This window comes from Semicossyphus pulcher, unplaced genomic scaffold (assembly GCF_022749685.1).
Source record: "Semicossyphus pulcher isolate SPU_LCO1_2020_fin unplaced genomic scaffold, fSemPul1.0.p SCAF_24, whole genome shotgun sequence".
Taxonomy (NCBI): domain Eukaryota; kingdom Metazoa; phylum Chordata; class Actinopteri; order Labriformes; family Labridae; genus Semicossyphus; species Semicossyphus pulcher.
Window position 1 is genome coordinate 14,706,421 of NW_027211698.1, and position 22,471 is coordinate 14,728,891.

General features: G+C 43.5%; 1 protein-coding gene across 1 annotated transcript; it reads right to left on the reverse strand.

The window, feature by feature from the left end:
- Positions 1-1,025: 1,025 nt before the first annotated feature.
- Positions 1,026-14,060, reverse strand: aox6 (aldehyde oxidase 6). Its single transcript, XM_069675093.1, has 35 exons — positions 14,006-14,060; positions 13,130-13,187; positions 12,950-13,046; positions 10,825-10,933; positions 10,300-10,426; positions 10,151-10,212; positions 9,938-10,015; positions 8,967-9,047; positions 8,749-8,893; positions 8,568-8,660; positions 8,259-8,410; positions 8,021-8,114; positions 7,810-7,919; positions 7,400-7,584; positions 7,103-7,265; positions 6,948-7,031; positions 6,703-6,872; positions 6,505-6,631; positions 6,238-6,360; positions 6,059-6,155; positions 5,849-5,973; positions 4,925-5,058; positions 4,735-4,822; positions 4,574-4,660; positions 4,305-4,496; positions 3,995-4,222; positions 3,771-3,866; positions 3,560-3,688; positions 3,406-3,480; positions 3,281-3,333; positions 3,090-3,204; positions 2,941-3,006; positions 2,670-2,858; positions 2,424-2,591; positions 1,026-1,315 (listed from the first exon to the last, which is right to left on the reverse strand). The coding sequence occupies exons 1-35, from the start codon at positions 14,057-14,059 to the stop codon at positions 1,265-1,267; spliced, it is 4,005 nt and encodes a 1,334-aa protein (XP_069531194.1). The 5' UTR covers position 14,060; the 3' UTR covers positions 1,026-1,264.
- Positions 14,061-22,471: the final 8,411 nt, after the last annotated feature.

A 22,471-nucleotide genomic window follows, 5' to 3' on the forward strand; every position in this document is an offset into this window, starting at 1 on the left:
AAATCAGATTTTATCCCATAAACAGTTTTAAGCTCATTTTGGATTGAACTGGTCCTGAAAGGCCAAGAGGATCTTCTCGTCTGTTGCTCAGAGGGAAACTATCTGCCAGAAATTGTTCACAAAAAACCTTTTCTATTTATTTTACCTGAATCTCAACAAAAATCTAAACTTTTTACTTTGAAAACATTTATTTGATCCTGTTGTAAAAGCTGCAATGGCAGCTTAATTATTCGCCATGTTTATAACCAATTAGTCATTGAAAAATAAAGTGAAAATTCTCTGATTGCAGCTCCTAAAATGTTAATATTTTTAGGTTTATTTCCTCCTTTATGACAGTAAACTGGATATTTTGAGGTTGTGGATAAAACAAGGCATTTGGGGAAGTTATGTTTGTTGATTTTGGAAACACAGATAAGACATTTTAAATTTTCTGACATGTTAGAGACCAACAAACTAATCTATTATTTAGAAAATAGTACAAAGATAAAAAAAAAAAAATGAAAATAGTGATTAGCTGAATCTTTATATGGTTCAAACATCCACCCAAAAAGAAAGCAACACGGCTGAAGAATGTTGTTTTATCCGAGCGGTGTTCATATAAAGCAGCACTCTTGGTTTAAAAGGTCTATATTCTTGATTTAAGTTAACCTGAAAGGTGCATTCGAGCAATCCTATCCTCCATTTAACCACCACATAGCAACAAATAGAGTGTGTGCATTAGGACGTTGTTGCCTGTCAAATTCAAACACTATTTTTCCCTCCTGACTTGACTTGAAACTTCCTCCTGTCAGACTCCTCCCTCACATCACTTCCTGTCGCTCTTGCAGGCCGCCTCTCCGACAGACGGGACTGCGACCCTGCGGCGCTTCGACATGTGATCAGCATGAACCATGAGAGGACAAATCTGTGCGACTCTACAAACAATAACTGACTGTTTCGTGTGGATGATCCTCCGTGAGCTGGTGTTCTGCTGCTGAATGAATACAGAGGACAAACAGGGTTTGTTTAACCCTTTAATAGCTGTTAAGTTCTTTATTCTCTTGTATTTAAAACATGATGTTGTGTCATGGAGCAAGCAAAATCAATAGATTAGTTAAGGTGGTCATAAGGAATTCATTTTACATGATATATTCATTACTAAACAAGAGAAACGATGTGCAATAAAAGTTAAAAATTTACATGTAGATACATTTTATAGCGTTATTAGTAAAATATCTGTATTGATCTGTAGTTGTTGTTAGTTACATAAAAAATAAAAACTCTTTCAGATGTCTAAGGCCCACGGTTTGAAGGATCCGGGTTTGCTGGCTGGAATCTGAAATAATACAAAAACGAAAAACATTAAAATAAATATAAAAATAATGCAATAAATAACCTCTAGAATTAATGGTATTAAGGAATTCATAAAGTCTTTTCTGCCTTCATTGATCGAGGACTGTCGATGGGACGCACAGTTTAGCTGCTGAGCTCAACCAGCGCCCCAGTTTTCATCTTTTTAATAAGTTAAATTATGATTGCTTCTTTTTACAGTCTCACAAACAAAAGAATAATAAAAATAACACAAATTAAAGTATAATATTGCAAAAAAAGATGGAAATCCACGACAGTAACTTCCTCTGTCTCAGAATTTGATTGTTTATTTAAAATCTAAAATCTTCTTTCATCAAACCAAAGCCGCACAAAAACGGGCTGAAAACACAGATAAGACGTTTTATTCTCCTTCAATATAATTTCATTATTTAAGGTGCATTAATACTTTTTTTTTGAATGCCTCCTTTAGTTTCTCTTGTCGTTGAACTAAGTGTAATGTTAAATCCATCCATCCATTTTCTTCCGCTTATCCGGGGTCGGGTCGCGGCGGCAGCAGGCTAAGCAAGTTCACCCATCAGCCTTTTCCTGAGCAACATTTTCCAGCTCCTCCTGCTGCTCCTCCGAGGTGTTCCCAGACCAGGGTGGATATATAATACCTCCACCGAGGGAGGCGCCCAGGAGGCATCCTCATCAGAAGTCTGAACCGCCTCAATGTGAAGGAGTAGCTTCTCTACTCTGAGCTCCCACGGATGTCTGAGCTCCTGATTCTAACTCGAAGGCTGAGCCCAGACACCCTGCAGAGGTCACTCACTTTAGCCGCTTGTACCTGCAACCTCATTCTACCCAAAGCTCATGACCACAGGTGAGGGCTGGAACGAAGGTCGCCTGGTAAATTGAGAGCTTCGCCTTACAGTTCAGCTCCTTCTTTGCCATGACGGTGCGGTACAACGCCTGCAACACTGCTGACGCTGTTAAATCCTGCCTTAAAAGGCTCCTTATAACTCCTTAAATGTTAAAGGATGTTTTTACATCTTCAAAAACTGAGCATTTTGAAAGAAATGCTCTTAAAGAATAAAAGTAAATAAAAATGTGTAATGAGGTTTATTTCTTACCTTCTGAGTAAACGGTGAGGAACAGGCCAGACAGGCTCTTTCCGGCGTGGCGGGGCTGTTCAGGGTGAACGGGCCGACTAAACCGGACTCTGAGCGCGCTGCAGCCGCGGCGTCCTTGATGGCGAAGAACACAGAGCTGCCAAGGAAGAGGACGGGTTCTCCAATACCCTGCAGAACCAGAGAACCATCAGGAACCTGACTTGTTGCACGGGCTGATCTGATATGTAAAGGACATTAAAGTCTGACCTTGGAGGAGTAGATGGCGTGGGGGTTGTCGGTGTCTGACAGCAGATGAACGTTGAAGCGAAGCGGCACGTCGCACACCGCGGGGATCTTGTACTGAGACGGACCTCGAGTGTACAGGAGCCCGGAGGGGGAAAACTTCAGCTCCTCCATCGTGTAGAGACCCAAACCCTGCATGAACGCTCCTTCGATCTGAGGGAGGGCGGGGAGCGAGGAAGAAAGCACGATTAGAAACAAGAAGAAAATAGTGTTTGACATTACAGATCAGACTCACCTGTCCGATGTCCACGGAGGGGTTCAGACTCCTCCCGATGTCGACCACGATGTCCGTCCTCAGCGTCTAAGAGATAAACGATTTTAAAAATCATAAACACTCTGATAATTTCACCGTTTCAAATAAGATAAAAGATGAACTGTTCTGACCCTGTAGTCTCCTGTGAGACAGTCCAGCTCCACCTCGGAGCAGCACGCGCCGTACACGAAGTAAGCGTAAGGCAGCCCCTCCATCTTGTCCCAGTCGAAGTACAGGTCCGGACCCCTGAGGACAGACAGGAAGTGGTTACTCTCACGCTGTTAAACAAACATTAATCAGACGGGTGTTATTTGTGTTGTACCTGTAGAATCCTGTCGCTGATAAACTGATTTTCTCAAAGAACGCGTCATTGACCTGAGAACAAAACACATCTCGTCAGTTAGAAATCAGAGAGAGTTCACGTCCTCTTTGCTCATGAAGTCATACCCATTTCTCCCATGATCCTTTGGGGTTCCTCTCCCTCATTGGCTTCAGTCGCTGGTACAGAGTCTGGCACGCATTCTGAGTGAAAGAAAAGAGAAGATTAAACTTATTTCTTTACATGTGAAGTGTTCTGATCGGGGCTTAAAGACGACTCTACCAGGACTGCCATGCCGTTGGCGTCGGTGCCGAAGGAGGCGGCAGACGGGCAGGTGTTGGGCACCGTGTTGGTGCTGGTTTCACTGATGTAGATCTTCGAGGGCGGGATGTGAAGCTCCCGACTCGCAACCTAAAACAGGAAACAAACCCGGAGCTGAGAGGACGTTCATGTCCGCTGAAACGCCTCGCGATTACATAACTTCACTCTTTACCTGCTGCATTTTCGTGTGGATGCCCTGACCCATCTCGGTCCCGGCGTGAGTGACCAGAACAGAACCGTCTTTGTAGATGTGGACCAGAGCTGCAGCCTGTCACACGCACAGACGCACATCAGAGGCAGAAATGAGATAAGGAAGAGACTCGTGCTGGACATGTTTCCCTGCTGCCTTCGTGCTGTCATCCTGATCGGCGTATGACACAACTTCATCCCACTCACCTGATTCAAGAAGCTATCTGCGAATGCAACCCCGTACTTGATGGGGATGATGGACACGCCTCTCTTCTTCCAGCGGTTCTGCTGGTTGAACTGGTCTGCGGCTCTGCGGCGGGCGCTGAACTCAGCCTTGATCTTGCACTCATCCCAGCAGCGCAGCAGGTTCTCCGGGCTGAACTCGAACTTGTAATGAGTGACGGACGGCCCCTTGTACATGTTGATGTCTCGAATCTGAAGAAGCATTGTAACACGTCTTTATTAGATCAACAACCTGAGTAAAATGAAGAGTTTGGTACAAGAAGGTGGACGGAACCTGGTCTGCAGGGCGTCCCAGCAGCATGGCCACGTCCTCGATCATGTTCTCCACGATGAGGAGGCTCTGCGGGACGCCGAAGCCCCTGAAGGCCGTGTTGGAGGGCAGGTTGGTCCTGCAGGCGGCACCGCTGCCTCGCAGGTTGGGGATGTTGTAGGCAGTGTCCATGTGGAGGATCATTTTTTCTACTACCTGCAGGAAGTAGATGATGACATGATTTCTCTTCTCTTGTGTGACACATAGAAGATGTACGGACGACTTTTACCAACCGGGAGAGACTCATCGACGGTGTTGCCAGCGTTGGAGTAGTACTGGAAGTCTGCAGCCACGATCCTCCCATCCTTCATCAAACCCACCTGCAACAGACAGAAACTTAGGACATCTTTGTCGACACTTAATAATCTGCTGAAGTTAAAGCGTGTTGTCTTACTTTGTATTTTCCCAGGACGGGGTGTCGACCTCCTGTGATCAACATGTCCTCGCCTCGCTCCAGGACGCAGCGCACGGCTCGATTGGTCCTGAGCAGAAAGAGTGTAAACAAAAAGCATTTTAACTTTTTCTGTAATTTTCCTTTAACCTGAAAAACAGCTTCTGGTCCTGCTCTCGTTTCAGCGACTCACTTCCACGCAGCCACCGCGGTGATACTGGCCAGGATGGAGGTTTTGGAGAGCTTCCCTCCGAAAGCTCCGCCGATCCTTTTGACGTGACAGGTGACTCTGTTGGACGGGATGCCCAACGTCTCGCACACGACATCCTGCAGAGAGGAAAATGAGCATACATCAATAATCCAGCTGGATGATATTCAAAGACAGGAAGCTTTTATAGATTAGATTAGCCCCAAAGCTGTCAGCAGCAAAGATGGCGGTCTGTGCTATCGTGCTAAGCTACGCTAGTTAACTTTAAACATGTCAAGTTTGAAGTTTGGCTGCATATAGCTTGTTTAATAATGATAACTCTTCCCAGATGCATTTAAATGGACAAATCTATCGAATACAAGAAACAGCTCGGGAGGGGAAATGTACATTTAGCATTTTTAGCTAGCTGTGGCTAACACAGGTGCTAGCTTTAGCAGGACAGTCTTGCTTTGGCTGTTTGGTCTGTGTAGTTTGGCTTTGCAGGGCAGCTTGCCTCTGATTTCTCTTCATAGGGCATTTACGTCACGTTTTTTGGGAGCACTTTTTAAACACCAGGTTAGAAAGTGTTTGCAAACAAAAACAATCACTAAGTTAAACAGGCAAAAAAGAAACAAGCAAAATGAAAACACAAGACAGGGATGGAGAGCGACAAGAAGGAACTGTCCAGAGATTCTGCACATCTGATGGATTGTGGAAGATGAAGAAGACAGCAAATGCGCGATCACCCTTTGATCTGGTATTAGAACGTGGGATTGATCGGAGGCCGAGGTTAGAGGTCGGAGTGGAGGAGAAGTAACTGAGTTTTAGGGATGCAAGAACAGGGGACATGTGGGACCAAAGGCTAATCTGGCGGCTGCATTTTGAACCAACTGTAGACGATTAAGAGATGATCGATAAATGTCTGCACACCTGTGTTAACGTGGGCCACTGAGTGGACACGTAAAGGTTAAACTCAGTCTCCTCCCCGACAGGAACGACCAGCATGCTTTGCGTCTCCATGTAGAAATGCTCCTGACCGCCCATTTGAATCCCTCCTGAGGAAACAACCAGAAACACGATGAGTGGACGAATCCGAAGTGTAAGAAGAGCAGCAGAGTGTTGGAAAGCAGGAGGTCTCACCTTCATAAATCTGATCGACAGTTTTGAAGGCTTCGCTCACGTTTCCTCTCTCGAGTGTCCTCCGAGGCTCGTAGAAAGACGACTTCTCAACGGCTTCCTGTCGAACAACAAACACACCTTTTAATTAAAGATGCTGAAAAGGTGAAGGTCAGACAGAAGGTCACATTTCTTCTACAGACCTCTATGGTGAAGACAGGGTCGGGCAGGTCTTCGTAGCTGATCTTCACGGCCGCAGCTCCCCGTTTGGCGTGCTCCCTCGTATCAGCGACCACTGCACACACCATCTGACCGATGCATGACACCTGCGGACAAACAGAAAGGAAGAAAACTCAACAGCCTTGAATAAAACGAAACTATTTAACTCGAATGCAGAATATTTCGAGCTGGTGGGCGTTTTCTTCTGAGGACACAAACAGCATTGGAAACGTAAGGCGCACAAACTCTACCTCGCTCTGAGCCAGCAGCTCGTCCGGATACCCGAACATCGTCTGGACTTTCTTCCCGGGAATATCTTTGGAAGTGATGACGTCGACGACGCCAGGAAGTCGCAGAGCCTCGCTCACATCCAGCCCTCTGTCGGAGGAAAGACGTGTAAAACAACACACCTCGAAAGCTTGTTTGTTTCTCGAACACTTTCTGCTTACGTGATTTTAGCGTGCGCTCGAGCGCTGGTGACCACAGACAGGAAGAGCTCCCCGTCTGTTGTTGGCATGTCGTCACAGTACACGGCCTCACCGGTGGCCTGGCTGATGGCAGAGCGGTGCATCATGGGACGCCCCACTGGGTCCTGGCTGCTCTGGCCCTTTGACACATGCTGAAGAAGAAGAAGAAGCAGGTTTATTTCACTGTCGGTGCGGTGAGAGGAACCGAAACAAGCTCGATTTCTGACCTGGAACTCCTGCAGGCCGGGCTGGATGTCTCTGGGTAAAGGCCGGATCTGCATCCTCTCTGAAAGCTCATCTTTAATCACATTCTGCAAACACAAACTCTTTTTAAGTCTCCATTACACCGCAGTCCTGTTTTAAAATCTGTGCGCTGTCCTACCATCTCTCGCAGCTTCTGCAGGACCTCCAGGTTAAACTTGAAGAGGAAGCTGAGGCTCAAAGAGCGACGAAACTCCACCTTTCCTCCAGGAGCCGAAGGAGGGAGGACCAGCTCGTCCAGGAGGACGTCGTAGGCCCGGCCGAGGGTCTCATCGTCCCACGGCCTGGAAAAAAACACAGAAAGGAAAAGAAGGAGGTTGGTTTAAAGAGCGGAAGGAAGGAATTAGAGAAATGAGAAAAGGATTATCAAGACTAGAAAACAGGAATCAGGACAGAGAGGTCAGAGGTCGTCTCTGACCTCGTGACGATGGCTGCGCAGGTTTTGGTGGCACTGACGGTGGTCGCTGCCATTCCTCCGTAGTAAATGCTGACATCCTGAACGACTCGGGAGCCCTCGCAGAAAAACACTCTCATCCCCGTCGTCACCGTGGCGAACGAGGTCTCCTTCCTCGGAGCCTGACGGAAAACTCGAACAAACTCCCCCTGCAGGCGACACAGACGAATGTTTCACAACTTTGATTAGCTGTTCAGGAAAAGATGTGTGACTTTAACAACAAAAAGAGCAGGATATGAAATTATAAAAAGGTTTATATTAAAGCTTTATATCCATTTTTTTATCTGCAGCTAAGGACATTTTCCCAGTGAGCTAATTTAAACAAAGACAACATTAAAGAAAAAGTGGAGCAATGTCTAAGAAGTGTGTTCTACCTTCCTTGAGAAGGGAATGAAGACAGAAACGATGACCTCCTCCGGCTTCAGGGCGGTTTTACAGAAGCCCACAAAGAAGTCCTGATTCAGAGGAACCTCTCGCCGTCCTCCTGGAGGAAGAATGAAAACCACACGTGCAGAAACGTAAACAAGTGACGTAAATATACTTTTATTTAAGTCTTCCAGAAGCTGTCCTCGACTCCGGACTTACCGTTAGAAATGACGCTCACTTTGCATTTCCCGGCAGCCAACACAGGGTTCAGGTCTGAGTTTGGGTACGCGCTGATGATCTGACCTCCAAGAGACTGAAGAGGCAAAAAGTGACCACACTTTATATGAAGCTATTTAATAATAAATCATTTAGTTATTTAATCTACACATTAGTCTCCAGTAAAAGAAAAACAACGAGCAAGAAGAGGGAAACGTTCCCGAGCAGTGAGCCTACTCACCGCCACGTTCCTGATCTGCTGGCTTCCCAGGTTCCCGAGCTGCTGGATCAGAGCTCTGAACAGCTCGGTCTTCTCCTCCGGGAACTGAGGAACCTTCTTCTCCAGAAGAGACCGGACCTCGGCCAGAGTGCAGCCCGCCCCCAACCAAACCCCTGCAGAGGAATCGGCATGTTTTACTGCAACGCTGCAAGAATGGAGGTGTACTTTCCTTTCCTCTGGGACATGGAAATGTTACAGAGGAGTGGAGAGGACTTTCCTTGCTCAAAGAAAAAATCATCAAAATGTAGATTATTAAAGCAGGTAACTCACCTTTTGGTGTGTGAGTGACCTCAAACAGCTCCTTCACTCGGGTTGGAGAGATGATGAGAGGATGCAGGACGCCTTTGAACTTTATATCAGGACCTTCAAAGCAAAACAAAGAGCGGAGCGTTTAAACACGTCTGATTCAACAGATGCAACTATTAGCACGTGTAAAAAACGTTGTTCTCACCGATGTTGGTGTTTCCCATCACCAGAGGAGCTTTGGGGTTCCTGGTCTTCAGCTGGACCAGCTCCTCCAGGGAGACGGGGGACACCCAGCTGATCCTCTCCCCATGAAAGGTGAGCGTCTGAGGGTTGTCTTTCTCTGTCATCAGCTGTGGAGAAGCGGCTGTTTTCATATCGAATGTTCTCATATTATTTGTGCATTAACACCATCTGGTGACCTACGATCAGCTCGGGAGGGAAGATCAGCTCCTGTGTCGGGTCCAGAGGCAGAAACTCTTCCTTGTCAAACAGCTGTGGCGATTCCTGAGGAGGAGAACAAACGCTGATTCAACACGGCAGGAATACAGAAGATGTTTGAAGTGAATGATTGTGTCAAAGACTGTGAAAGATAAAACTGCATTCAGGTTGACCTGAAAAGGTCAGAAGAAACCAGGAACCTTTGCAGCGAGTCGGTGTGTTTCCACTGGAAGGACCGGGCTCTGAATCAAGTTCTTGAGACCTTGTGTTACCCAGAAGTCTCTGCGTAAGGTACAGGACCTTTTGGGGGTGGGGCTTAAGGAGGCTAAACATTTCTAATTGGTTGAGTACTTGCAGCCTTTTATTTAAAACACCATATATGGACATCTTTGGCAAGAACCACTGTGTAGGTGTTCTGCTGATTCTGCTTTGACACGTCAGCGCAGCAGAAGGACCGACGACGAAGTCCAGACGATATCGGGCATGAAAAGGCTCGCACCTGTCACTCAAAGAGGCCACGCCCCTAATTATGCATTAGGCAGTTTCAGACACTTTAATGTTGGCTGCATTTTTCAGCCCAAAGTTTGCAGCTCAGAAGTTCTTAAAACAATCAATGCGTCATACATCAGTGGCGTAATTTGCCTGACATTTGCAGGCTTTTAGACCGCAGCAAAACACAAATTAAAACACGCGGAGGGAACAACTGACTCTAATGAAAAGTCGTCCCTAGAAGTGAAAGTTCGGCGTACTTATACGACGTCAGATGACGACAACAAGTAAGGAAAGAAAGGCACAAGGAGGAAAACAGAAGGGTCAAAAAGAGCAGAGGAAAGAAGACAGAAAACAAACGACGCCCAGGACTGAAAGCAAACTGATTCTTAATTGAGTGTAAAAATAAACAGAGACAGAAAACACAAGAACAAGTAGAGCAGAACTGGAATTTCACTTGTCCTCACATGCACGGCTTCATCAGCAGGACTCCCTCCATTCAGGCAACCGTTTCCGTTTCCACTGACTCGGCAGCAGTTTGCTTCCTGTGTTGATTTATATAAGGACACGTTATCACCATCTCACATGACATTATGTGTTTATCACTGAATCACGAAGCCCTTTCTCCTCCTTAAACTAAAAGAAAGCATTGAGCTCTTGTATAATACTGAGCTTTGCACCTGACAGAAAGTCCTGCAGCCGTCAACGATGGGTCGATAGCCAGTGCAGCGACACAGATTGCCTGAAAAGCAAATACACAGAATTCAGTGCTGCATTGCAAACAACATAAAAAAAGGCCAGTGCACATTTATCTTCAGTTCAAACAGACCAGCCAGAGCGTTGGTGATGTCCTCCATGCTGGGCTGAGGTTTGTTCCTCAGCAGTGCGTACATGGCCATCACCATCCCCGGAGTGCAGAAGCCACACTGGGAGCCGTGAGCCTTCGCGATCCGCTCCTACAAACACAAAACACAGCAGTTCAGGCTGCTGTAAGACCACTTTAAAATCATGCATTCATTCCAAGTCTCTGTGTGTTTTTTGGTCTTTAACAGGACGTTTAAATTTCTGCGTGGATTTAAAGTTGTAACCATCTTCGACGCAACTTCCTGCTTCTTCTGCGAGACGTTTGCACGGTCCATAATCCTTCTGAATTAGACGTATTTGTTAGATACACACACACAGCTTCTTTCACGGCAGATCACAGCCATGACATGATTCAATTTGCAATGAATGTCAATATGCATTAAATTGCATTGGGTTTGCAGCCACTGAAACAATCTTGTGACTGGGAACCAGCTGTTACGATCCTCCCTCCGCTCCTCACACTGACACTGACACTGAGGCGCTCACTGACCTGCACAGGGTGGATCCTGGTCTTGGTGCTGCCGATGCCCTCCACCGTGGTGATGGCGGCTCCGTGGAGCTGGCAGAGCGGCAGGAGGCAGGCGTTGGCTGAGAAATGGCTGACGGTGATGTGAAGGAAATATGTCACGTTATTATAACTAGTAAAGCCACTCGGGGTAATGCTCCCACTTTATTACAACAAATACTGATGCTACTTCACATCACATTTACTGCTACATTTACATTTACTCGTGCTGCTACCAAGAGTACAGTGGGCGGATTATGAGACAATGGTCCTCTGAGAATCAGCACGGAAAAGGCCCCAAACCCCTGGTACATCAGAGACTCACGGCTGGACTGTATGCTGGCACTTTCGTCTCTTTAACGTTGTTTTAACGTTTCAATCTCTTTGCAGTTGTTTTTGTGTCTTTGTAATCTTTTTGTGTCTTTGTAGTCTTTTTGTGTCTCTCTAAGTTTTTTTGTCTTTGTAGTCATTATGCGTATCTTTGTGGTTAAGTGTCTTTGTAGTCTTTTTGTGTCTTTGTAGTCTTTCTTTGTCTCTCTGAGTCATTTTGTGTCTTTGACATCTTTTTGTGTCTTTATAGTTTTTGTGTGTGTCTTTGTAGTCATTTTGTGTCTTTGTAGTCTTTGTGTGCCTCTTTGTAGTCATTATGCGTATCTTTGTGGTTATTAAGTGTCTTTGTGTGTCTCTTTGTAGTCATTTTATGTGTCTTTGTAGTCTTTGTGTGCCTCTTTGTAGTCTTTTTGTGTGTCTTTGTGGTTATAAAGCATCTCTTTGTAGTCTTTGTAGTCTTTTTGTGCCTCTTTGTAGTCTTTTTGTGTCTGTGTGCCTCTTTGTAGTCTTTTTGTGTCTTTGTAGTCTTTGTGTGTCTCTTTGTAGTCATTTTATGTGTCTTTGTAGTCTTTGTGTGCCTCTTTGTAGTCTTTTTGTGTGTCTTTGTGGTTATAAAGCATCTCTTTGTAGTCTTTGTAGTCTTTTTGTGCCTCTTTGTAGTCTTTTTGTGTCTGTGTGCCTCTTTGTAGTCTTTTTTTGTCTTTGTAGTCTTTGTGTGCCTCTTTGTAGTCTTTGTAGTCTTTGTGTGTCTCTTTGTAGTCATTTTATGTGTCTTTGTGGTAATTAAGTGTTACTTTGTATTCTTTGTGTCTTTTTGTCGTCTTTTTGTGTGACTTTTTAGACATTTTGTCTTTCTAGCAATTAGTGTCTCTCTGTAGTTATTTTGTCCCATTGTAGACCTTTTGTGTCTCTTTGTAGTCTCTGTGTGACTTTGCAGCTATTTTCAGTCTCTTAGTCATCAGGTTGCATATGTTTTAGGTCATTACTTATGTCTTTGTTGTTGTTTTGTCCCATTGTAGTCATTTTGTGTCTCTTTCATTCGCTTTGTGTCTCTCTGATTCCTTTTGCATATCTTTCTGGTCTTTAGCGTCTCTTTTAGTTGTTCTGTACCATTGTGTCTCTTTGTAGTCATTTTGTGTCTCTCTGTCGTCCCTCTGTGTCCCTTCGTAGTAGCTTATCATCACTTGGTAGTTTTGCATATCTGTAGTGTGTACGTGTGTATTTTTGTATTACTTAATGTATATTCGTAGAGCTTTTTATCACTCTTTTTTGTTTTTTGTCTCTATGGTTGTTTTGTGTCTTCCTGCAGTCATTCTGCTTCCGTTGTAGTTGTTTTGTGTCTCTTTGTAATCATTTTTCATGCTTTATCGGCTTTCTAACAGGAGATAGTAACAATCACTTCTCTGTTTGTGGCTCTGATGTAGGGAATGTCACTTCAACAAATAACAGATGATGTCTTGAGCACATTTTAGAGCTAGAGCTGAGTACGAAGTGTCCGTCCAGCAGCTGTTTTACATTTGGCTGCGTGTTTGCGAAAGCCAAACGTCAGAGTGAGACAGATGTTGTGCTGGTTTGGAGCCAGGAAGGGTCATTACCATCAGCCACACAAGAAATTGTTTCCACTGAGCATTTGGTTCCTCCCGTAGTCTAAAAATCTAGTTTCATAATTAAATATTGTTAACTTGTTTATCAATTTGCAACCCTGAAAAAGTCTTTTTCAAACATTTAAAGGCTCCTGACCTTCTCGTTCGTAGTGATTTAAAATAGAAATAAAGGATACATGATGGTTTTGGTGGCAGGTTGGTACCGCGACACCATGACCGTGCACGCCCCGCATCCTCCGCCGCCGCAGCCAGACTTGGTCCCAGTTAAGCGCACTGAAGTCACAGTCAAGGAGAACACACCTGTAGGTGGCGCTAAACATAAAGTAACTCTAAAGTGGATTTGATCTGAAGGATACGCTTCTGTCTGAGGAAGGACAGCAGCATAGTCTCAGGGTCCGCATGGTTTTCTGTTACCTGTGTTCACAGAGGGAGAAAAAATTGTTAGAAATAAACAAAAACATAAACTCCCAAGATCCCAAGATTTACAGGAAACAGAACCGGGCTGCAAATTACACTTCTTAATAAAAAAGACCAATAATTTAGTCAAAAACAGAACACACAAGTTTACGTTCAAGCGCCATTTAATTCAGTTTAGCAGCCGTTTCACATTATTTCACGTGACATCCTAAATTAATTTCCACACATTTTTCTGAGCTAGAGGAATGACGCTTAACAGGAACCATTTACCAAAAACTACCAATGTTAAAGTAAGTTTACAGTCTGTTTTTTCTATTATTCTATAATTATTATTATTATAGAATAATATAATTATTACTGAAAAAATATTTTTCAGTGATATCTGCTCTACCACCTACATTTTTACTTATCTTACTTTTAAATACAAATAAAATAGTTAAACCCAAATTTCATACGATCATTAGCGATCTCCTTTCTGAGTGACACACGTAACGTAAATAAACATAGGTTTATAATCATGTGCATTTATGTCGAATGTATTATGTGACCTATTTGCATTAGTTTATAGAGTTTTTAAAAGCTTTAGCTGTTAACAAAAATATGAATCATATCTATTAAAACTGGTGCTTATATTTTTAAACCCATTAGCCTCTTTCCGTTAAAGAATCTGACAGGTCACATAGTTCAGTGTAACGAGTCACTTGTCAGCTTCAAAAACACATGTGAGACGGACGTTGGCAAAAAAAACTCACCTGAAGCTAAAGCTAGCTACAACACGATAAACTGTTATTAACTTAACTACATGCTAAACGTACCTTTTTCCCGTTTATAAAGAAGCACAAAATATCTCCCTCTGTCCCTGTCGACATGTTTCAGATGCAAGTCAAAATTGCATGAACATAAAACATCCGAAAAACAAAGTCCGTCTGAATCGAAGGCATTTCCGACTGTTGAGACTTTCAAAATAAAACAACTTATAGAGAAATACATGAGAGGTATGCAGAAGTACATGCATTTAATCAAGCATTCAACTGGTAGTTTGCTTAACTAATTCCTTTCAATCGATATTTATTTATTGATTCATAATTATACATAACCAAAATGAATAAATCATACATAATCGAAGGCTTCAGATTTATACACAAAACAATAGCTAGACTTAAGGCTATGAGAAAACGGGAAATAAAATAGAATAAAATTAGATCCAAAATAAAACAAAACCATGTTTAATAGCCCTAAAATTTAGTATTCACTTTTATTTTATGAATTTTTAAGATATTTTTCACTTAAAATAGGATTTCTGGTAAACTTCTATATGGGTAATTTTAAAAAGTGCTTTTATTTTGACGCAATGACAGTTGACTTCCTGTCCCACTCCGCTAGCTGTGGCTGACTTGAAGAAGGAGAACCCGCCCGCCTTTAACCTGAATTGACCTGTCTGAGGCAAACGTAACCTACTTTATAAAGTTTTACATTAACGTGAAAAATCAGAGCTCAACTATCTCTACGGTTTTAAATGCATGAACTGAATGTAACTGATTAAGTGACCTTTCATGCAAGCTTGTTGGTTTTGGATGGTCTCTTACTCGTCACAGCTCAGTCAACGACATTAAGTCTGCAAACATTAAAGTACACATTACAAACAGAACTTAACCTTTATGCTACTGGTCGCTGCTCTGTGCAGCCAACAGATTATAGGCGACAAGTCATATTTGTAATAATTAACCGGGACTCATATCAGTTTAAGACCTGTCTGCTTCAAGGTTTATTGATTTTATTCTTAGAAAACTGACACACAGAAATATTAAATGGATTTAAAATGTTTTGCTCTCAAGATCTGACTTAAAATCCAATTACAGGCTGGTTTTAATAGTTAATATGCACATATGACAACTAAAGCAGGAACACATTTATGTTTCGATGTAAAAATAAATAAATAAATAAATTGCGTCAAATAATATATTTTTAAAGCCATATAAACAAGCAAACAACCACAAATTAAAAACTTTACCTACAGGAAAAAAAACCATTTATGTATGTTGTTTTAATGTTTAACTTATTAAAATTAAAATACTATGGAACAGTTGCAAAATAATAATAATAATAATAATAATAATAATAATAATAATAATAATAATAATAATAATAATAAAACTGATTTAAATCCTCACAAAAAACCTCGTGTAACTAAATTAACATTTTTGTGGCAGGGTGCAATACACGAGTCAGACCACAAGGGGGAGCTAAAGGAACGTACTACGGAAAAGAAGCACCCGAAGAATTACTCAGGAAGACGTCCTTAGATGCTCTATTTTGTACGCATTTTATTTCTCTTTGTTCGTTAGTTTTTTTGTTTCTGTAGCGCATGTGTGACTTTCAGGACTTATTATCTTTGGGTTTAAAGTTTAACCAACTTTTGATTTATTTGACAAGACGAATAAATGGATAGAAACGATCACAGTTTGTCGCCATCTTTCAAGTCTTCTTCTTCTCTTTCCATACCACCAGATGCTTTTTTTACTTTACAAGTTAAAATATTAAACTTAAATCAGATACTATCAAATCAAATCTGATAAAAAAATAGAGGTATGTGTACCTGCATTCTGATTATCATTCGATTAACTGTTACTAACAAAATCTCCTTTGATGCACAAACAGGAAATAAAGTGTAATAAATGTGTGCCTTTAGCTTCACAGGTTGTATTTAAGTGATTCTGCACCACAGACGCAGGATACAAGCCGCTTATTAAAGAGTTTCACTGTTGATATGTTACCTGATAAAGCAGCACAGTGTGGGAAACTCAGTCTGACGCTCAGCCTGTTTATTTACTCAGCTTTTGTTCCAGGTTAAACATAAATGCTTCTACTTTTTCCCACCGGGTCGAGTTCCTTAAACTCATCACACAGGTATGGTTATTTAAAATAACCTTCAGGCAAAACAAACATGTCTACCTTTTTGAATTCTCCCCCTCTGTGCGTCTCTTAAACGATCGTTTCAGGGTTAAAGGAGATTTTTTTATGTTTACATTTTCCTCCTCAGACAGATGTCTGATGTGATGTTTACACAAATCACAGCATGTTTGCTCGAGATTTACAGCTCATGACGGAGCAGACAGGTCAAAGGTCAACGCACAAAAGCACACAGACACACCTTCAGGCGACTGAAGTTCAAACAGTTTCCAGACTATTAGCTCCGGCGTAAACGTTCAGATGTGCAGATCAAAGAAGCTGAAGGGCTGCAGCTCTGATATCTGATGTTTTCGGAACGCTCCTTTTATGGTTTATTTCTGTTCTTTTGAAGCACCAAATTGTTCCCTCTTTCAAACAAGTTCTTTTTAGAGAATTTTTCCAGCTTTAAACGTCTTCAGAATCGTCTGAGTTTCCGTCCCTGCTTTTTAAAAGGCCTCACTTTTACCTTGAATCTTTTCTACCTATTTTAGATTTCCTGTGTGGATTGTGTCTCCGTTTATACTTCATCTGATATTTTCCCCTGTAGGATATTTGCACTTATTAAACTCCTTTTAGTCTTTATAGAGATTTAAGTAACACGGTTTCTTCTGTCTGTACATAAAGTGAAGCATAAACAAACTTCTCACGGACATTCGAGTATATCTTTGTTCTCTGACGTTCCTCAAACGTAGCAGAAACACAAGCTCAGCTGCTCGTGTGGAACGTGTGGGGGTTTGTTTTTCTGGTTCCTTCACATAAAGTTATTCTGAGTCAGTCGGATATCTTCTGTCATCAGCTGAAGACGAATAAATCTCCTCCTCCGTTTTATTTCCTTTTCCCAGACATGATTCCTCCTCAGTTTGTTCACCTCCTGCAGAGGAAACATGGCCTCTCCGACCTCACGTTGCGTCTGTGTTTTTGCTGAAGTGTAAGTGATTTCTTCTGCTGACAGTTTAAAGCTTTAATTTAAAGCGAAACCTCCGGCTGTGAACTTTTCTGTGTATTTTGGCCTCGAAGAGACGCTTTGATTTCTGTTGGAATCCCCGTCAAACTGTCGCCCAGCAGCGCTGACCAGTTTTCAGCCACATGTGTCGAGCGGTGGGAGATGATTTCCCTCAATAATTACAGCTCAAACAGGCCAAGTGAGGAAACTACCACTTTTATTTACTTCACTCTGCAATTAAACACTTAAATCATGAGAGGAAAATGTTGAGCGTTTGGAAAAAGTTGTGGATTCGACCGAAACACTGGAGAAAAACTGACGGCTGCTTTAGATGATTTATAAACTCAGACGAGTATTTAAATACAGTGTGCTGTAATATTTATGTCTGTGCAGTGTTAAATGTATTAAAGCTCCTTGTTAAGTCTTAAATTAGGGAGTAAAACATCAGAAACCACAAAAAAAGTCTGTTTAGAACTTTTTAAGACCCAAATCACTGAAATGGGACACAAACACAACCTCTGACCTTCACAAGATTAGCCTTTGCCCTCATTACTTTTTACTTGGCGTCGATTTTGCAACACAATAATCCAATGAAGATCTAATACGTTGATGTATTTCGATATTAATCCTTCTTAGGAGCTGGAGAGCTGAGCTCAGACCTCCACAAACAGGGACATGTTTCAGGATGAAGCTCTGTTTTTATGCACTGCTCTGTGCACTGATGCTAAATTCTGTTTACCATGTTCACTAGCTTAGTATAGCATATTAGCATGCTAACATTTGCAAAGTACTTCACACAAATTACTCCTGTTTTGCAGATTTGAGTTTTAAAGTTGTAAAAAATCATCCTCGGGGGAACATGAACGTTTTTATGGGATATTTCACTCAAACCCACAAACGTTAACGTCCGGGTCGCTGCGGACGGAAAGTCAGGGGATCATCAAAGTCAGGAGGATTCATCCTCTGGGGAGCATGCATATTGGGACCAGATTTCAGGCCAATCAAAACAATAGTTTAATTATCTTAGTTTGGAGGGTGACAGTCAAGGAAAGGCCAAAAACGTTTTACCCTCTGGGTAGCATGAACACACTCCGTAAACGCAGCTCGCCGATGATTTGTTGTGTGTATAAACAAGCACTGAGGTTAGAGGAAAGGTCAAAAGGTCGAAAAATCACCAAGGTTCATCTTCAAGGGAGCATGAATATTGGTACCAAATTTAATGCCAAGCAACACGATCGTTGTCTAGTTATGTAAGACAGTGGAGATAAGGCCCGGGTGAGGAGGTTGAATCCTCTGGGGAGCATGAATGTACTCGGGAGGCTGCAGCTTGCCGATGATTTGTCGGGTGTAAAAACATGTCGTTCCGGCTGTGTTGGAGGAAAGGTCAAAAGGTCACAACCTTTTGAAGGTTCATCCCCTGGGGGGGGGGAGGGGCAGGATTGTTCTGTTTTTAAAAAACTGTCTATAAAACGGTGATTTCGGAGACGTCACGCTGTCGAGACAGGCTCTGAAAATAGTGACAGACAGATTACAGCTGTTTGAGTGTATTTCCGTCAACTCCCAGAATGCTTTGGGAGAGTCCCGGCGCAGAGGGAGCCGCCCTCCGGATTACAGAGGTGAGCTGTGTAATTAAACATGTTAATGACACGCTCCAGCAAACAGCGGTCATTAAACGTGACGCAGTTTCACTTCAAACCGACAGTTTACGTCTCCGCTCCTCTCTGGAGCTTTGTTTGATATTTTAACATGTTATTTTTGTTGGTGTGTTTGTTGTCGCTCAGTTTGAACCTCACGTTTGTGCATTCTGGCTCATAAAGTCGCATAAAACGACATGAAAGCAGCACAAGACGCCAGCGTGTGTTCTGGCTCAGTTTGACTCTCACCTGCAAATGTTTGATTCTCCTTAAAGGACGATTCATCCCGTCTGTCACAGCCCGATTCGTCTCAGCATCTACAAAACCGCCATCTGTGGATCCCTCGTTATATCCGTGTGTGCGTGTGTGTGAGAATGTGTGTGTTTAATGTGTGAGATAATTGGCTTCGACAGCAGCAGAGACAGAATCAGAGCTTCGCTGCCTCCTACACAGACACACATCAGAGCAGGTCGAGCTGCAGCGGCTGTTCCCGTCTCTGAAGCAGAATTCAGCTTTAATATTAAAACGTTACACGAGCGCTCGTGTTTAATGTTACATTTGTTTAATATAGAGATCACGGTTTAGTCTTGTGTCCCTTATGGGCCTCCATACTTTATTTAAGATGTATTAGAACTGTTACTGACCTTTTGCTTATCTAAGACAGCTCTGGAGGTAAATATCTGCCTGCTGTGTCATTTTAAAGGTGAACATGATGCACCTGAACACAGCACAAGTTCTTCTAAAGTAGTGTGACTTCCTCTAAAGGACTCAGGACGTTTTCTAACACTCGATTCTTTCATCAGAAGAGAAACCAGCCCTGAAAATGAAGGTTTCCTGTTGATGGCTCTGTTTTCTCTCTGCTGATGAGCTGCAGCTTCGGCCGTGACGTCAGCGGTGACTCTCGGTTCACCTCGGCGCTGTGCGGGCCGCAGGAAACACAGCAGGATTAGCCTCCGCCTGAACCGGCTCGCTGCGCCGCGTAACCCCCCCAAAGACACTCCGCCCTGAGAGCGCGTGTGAACGGTGGATGCGGGGATGATTCAGAAGCAGCCGGAACTGAAGCACAGGTGGAATTTACATTTTAATCAGGAGAGTTCATTTGCAAAGTCCTACTTATCCATTTAGCACAGATGATGACGTACTGCAGGAAAACGCCGGATTGCCTCCTCCGGGCGAAGAGCGAGTCTCTGCCTCAAGCGAAGGAGCACCTCAGGGTCTTCACGAGTGAGAGTAAAATGGAGACGGGTTGGTGCGGCCAACCCGTGCAGGTGTTGTACTCGACCGACCAAGGCAAAGCTTTGGATTCACCAGTCGATCTACGTTCCAGCCTCACCTGTGCTCATGAGCTCTGGGTGGTGACCAAAGAATGAGGTCGCAGATATAATCGTGGAAATGAGTCTCCTCTGCAGGGTGTCTGGGCTCAGCCTCAGAGGAGGAGGAGCTCAGCATCCGGAGGGAGCTCGGAGTAGAGCTGCTACTCCTTCGCATCCAAAGGAGCGAGGTGAGGTGGTTCGGGCATCTGATTAGGTCGCCTTCTTTGCGCCTCCCTGTGGAGGAGACCCCGGGGGCAGACCCAGAGCTCACTGGAGGGATTATATATCCCGTCTGGCCTGGGAACGCCTCGGGATCCTCCAGGAGGAGCTGGAGGACGTTACTAGGGAGAGGGACGCCTGGGCCAACTTGTCCAAGACCCGACCCGGATAGTGTGACGTCATATGTGAGATCCCCTGCTCATCATGCAGGAGAGGTCATTCAGCATGTGAGAAGGGAATATCAGGGAGGAGCACATGAGCAATAACAGATTAAGCAGAGCAGGAAAACCTAAAATCAGTCGACTGCATATCATGGGCTTGGAAAGGCCAAGGTCGTTCAGTCAGAGAGCAGCAAGCACCACCGCTGGAACAGGGAGGGGACACGGTCAGACAGACGCGGACGTCAAATCTGACAGGGCGATCAAATCTGCAGAAACAACACACAACGACACATCACGTGACTCTTCTGAGGAAGACTGCCGGAAGACAGCAGTCGAAACAAGACTCGTGCTGCGTAACTTCAGTTTCATGTAAAAGGCTGCTTGAGTCAACACAGGACGAGAAACCTGTTTAAAGAGAATAAAGACGGACGGTTTGGGGCACGTCTTTGTTTACGTGATGCTTTGTCGTAAAGCAGTTTTTAAATAAAATCCTTTGAAATAATAAAAAAATGGTTTTAAATTCTACAGAGCGTCTTTGTGCAGACGACACCAAAAGATTTGGCACGGAAATATTTACATTTTGTAAATTCTGCCGATACTCCTGTTTGCAGACGATGTTGTTTGTTACGTTTCAGTCACGTTACGTTACGTTTGTTCAGGTTACGTTTGTTCACGTGATGTCCTCTCATTAGCTGCACGTAAAGTTACATAACATGAACAGTTAGAAAACAGGCGACCAAATGAGTCAGTTTGGTTTGAACATCATGTAAGATAAAGTAAGATGTGTACTTATTACAAACTTACCAACATATATAACATCCGTTTAGTCTTTTTTTTAGGCATTTTCACATGAAAATGTTTCAGATTAAACCTTTAAATTTAAAGAAGAAAAATCAGTTGTAGCTTTTAAAGATGTTTGGTTTCGCTCTGTAGTATTTATACTCTTTATAAATAAATACTACGCGACTAAGCCCCCCAAAAAAGGCAGAAAAAACGTTTGAAACGTCAACAAAAATCTGCTTTAAAGACATGAAATAATCTCAGTGCTGCACATTCAGCTCCGTCCAAACAGCCGCGCGGATCTCAAAGCACGTTAACGTCGCTCTTATTCTCAAGGATTCAAAGCTCCTGCAGGATCAGCGGAAACGTGACAGTCCTCCATTTTTCAGACGGCGAGGGTGGAAGTGTGACGGATTATCATCGCGCAGGAGAAACAGATAAAGTACTAAATCCCATTCACGCCACCCACAGGCGCTCGGAGAGACGAAGGTGAGGAGACAAAGACAGAAGCCTCGACGCTCTGTCAGCGAAACGGAGACTCGGATCCCTCGGAGATGTGGAGATACTTTATGAAGCTGGGAGATAAAAGCGGCTCCTACAGGAAGAGGTTTGGGAGACGAGAGGATATAAACGAGGTTCTGTCTCCACTGAATCATCAAACAGGAGAGATCTGAGGGGGGCGCGTCGGTCGTACAGCAGCGATAGTAAGTCAGGGATTTCTTCAGCAGCTGCTGAGCGTTAAGACGCTCAACACACACGATCAACACGTCTTATTTTGTCTTGAAAGTACAATTTTCAACCTTTCAAAATAAAAGAAAAAACCTGACACGAGCAGGAAGAAACCGAGACCTGGTTTAAAGGACATGAAGCTCCGTCCATCCATCATCTTTCCCGCTTAGCCTCTTCATGGTCATGGAGGGGGCTGGAGCCTAACGCAGCTGTCATTGGGCGGGAGGCGTGGCTACACCTGGACTGCCCACCTGTCAATCACAGGGCTGACATATAGAGACAACCTTTCATGTTACGGGGCAATTTTAAAGTCAAATGCTGATTTATGTCCAAGTATTCAAGTTTACTTTTAATTTGATGCTATAAAAAGGGGGTGTGACCTCATGATTAACAGCTCTGTTGACAAATGGGGCTCCTGCAGCGTTCTGTTCCCGAGTAGCAGAGTAGAGGAGGAACGGCGAGAGGAGACGTAACTAACACTAACACTACAGCCTGTGAACGTTGGCTTCAGACCGACACAAGAAGCTGTTCTGCTGTTAAACTCGCTGACGTA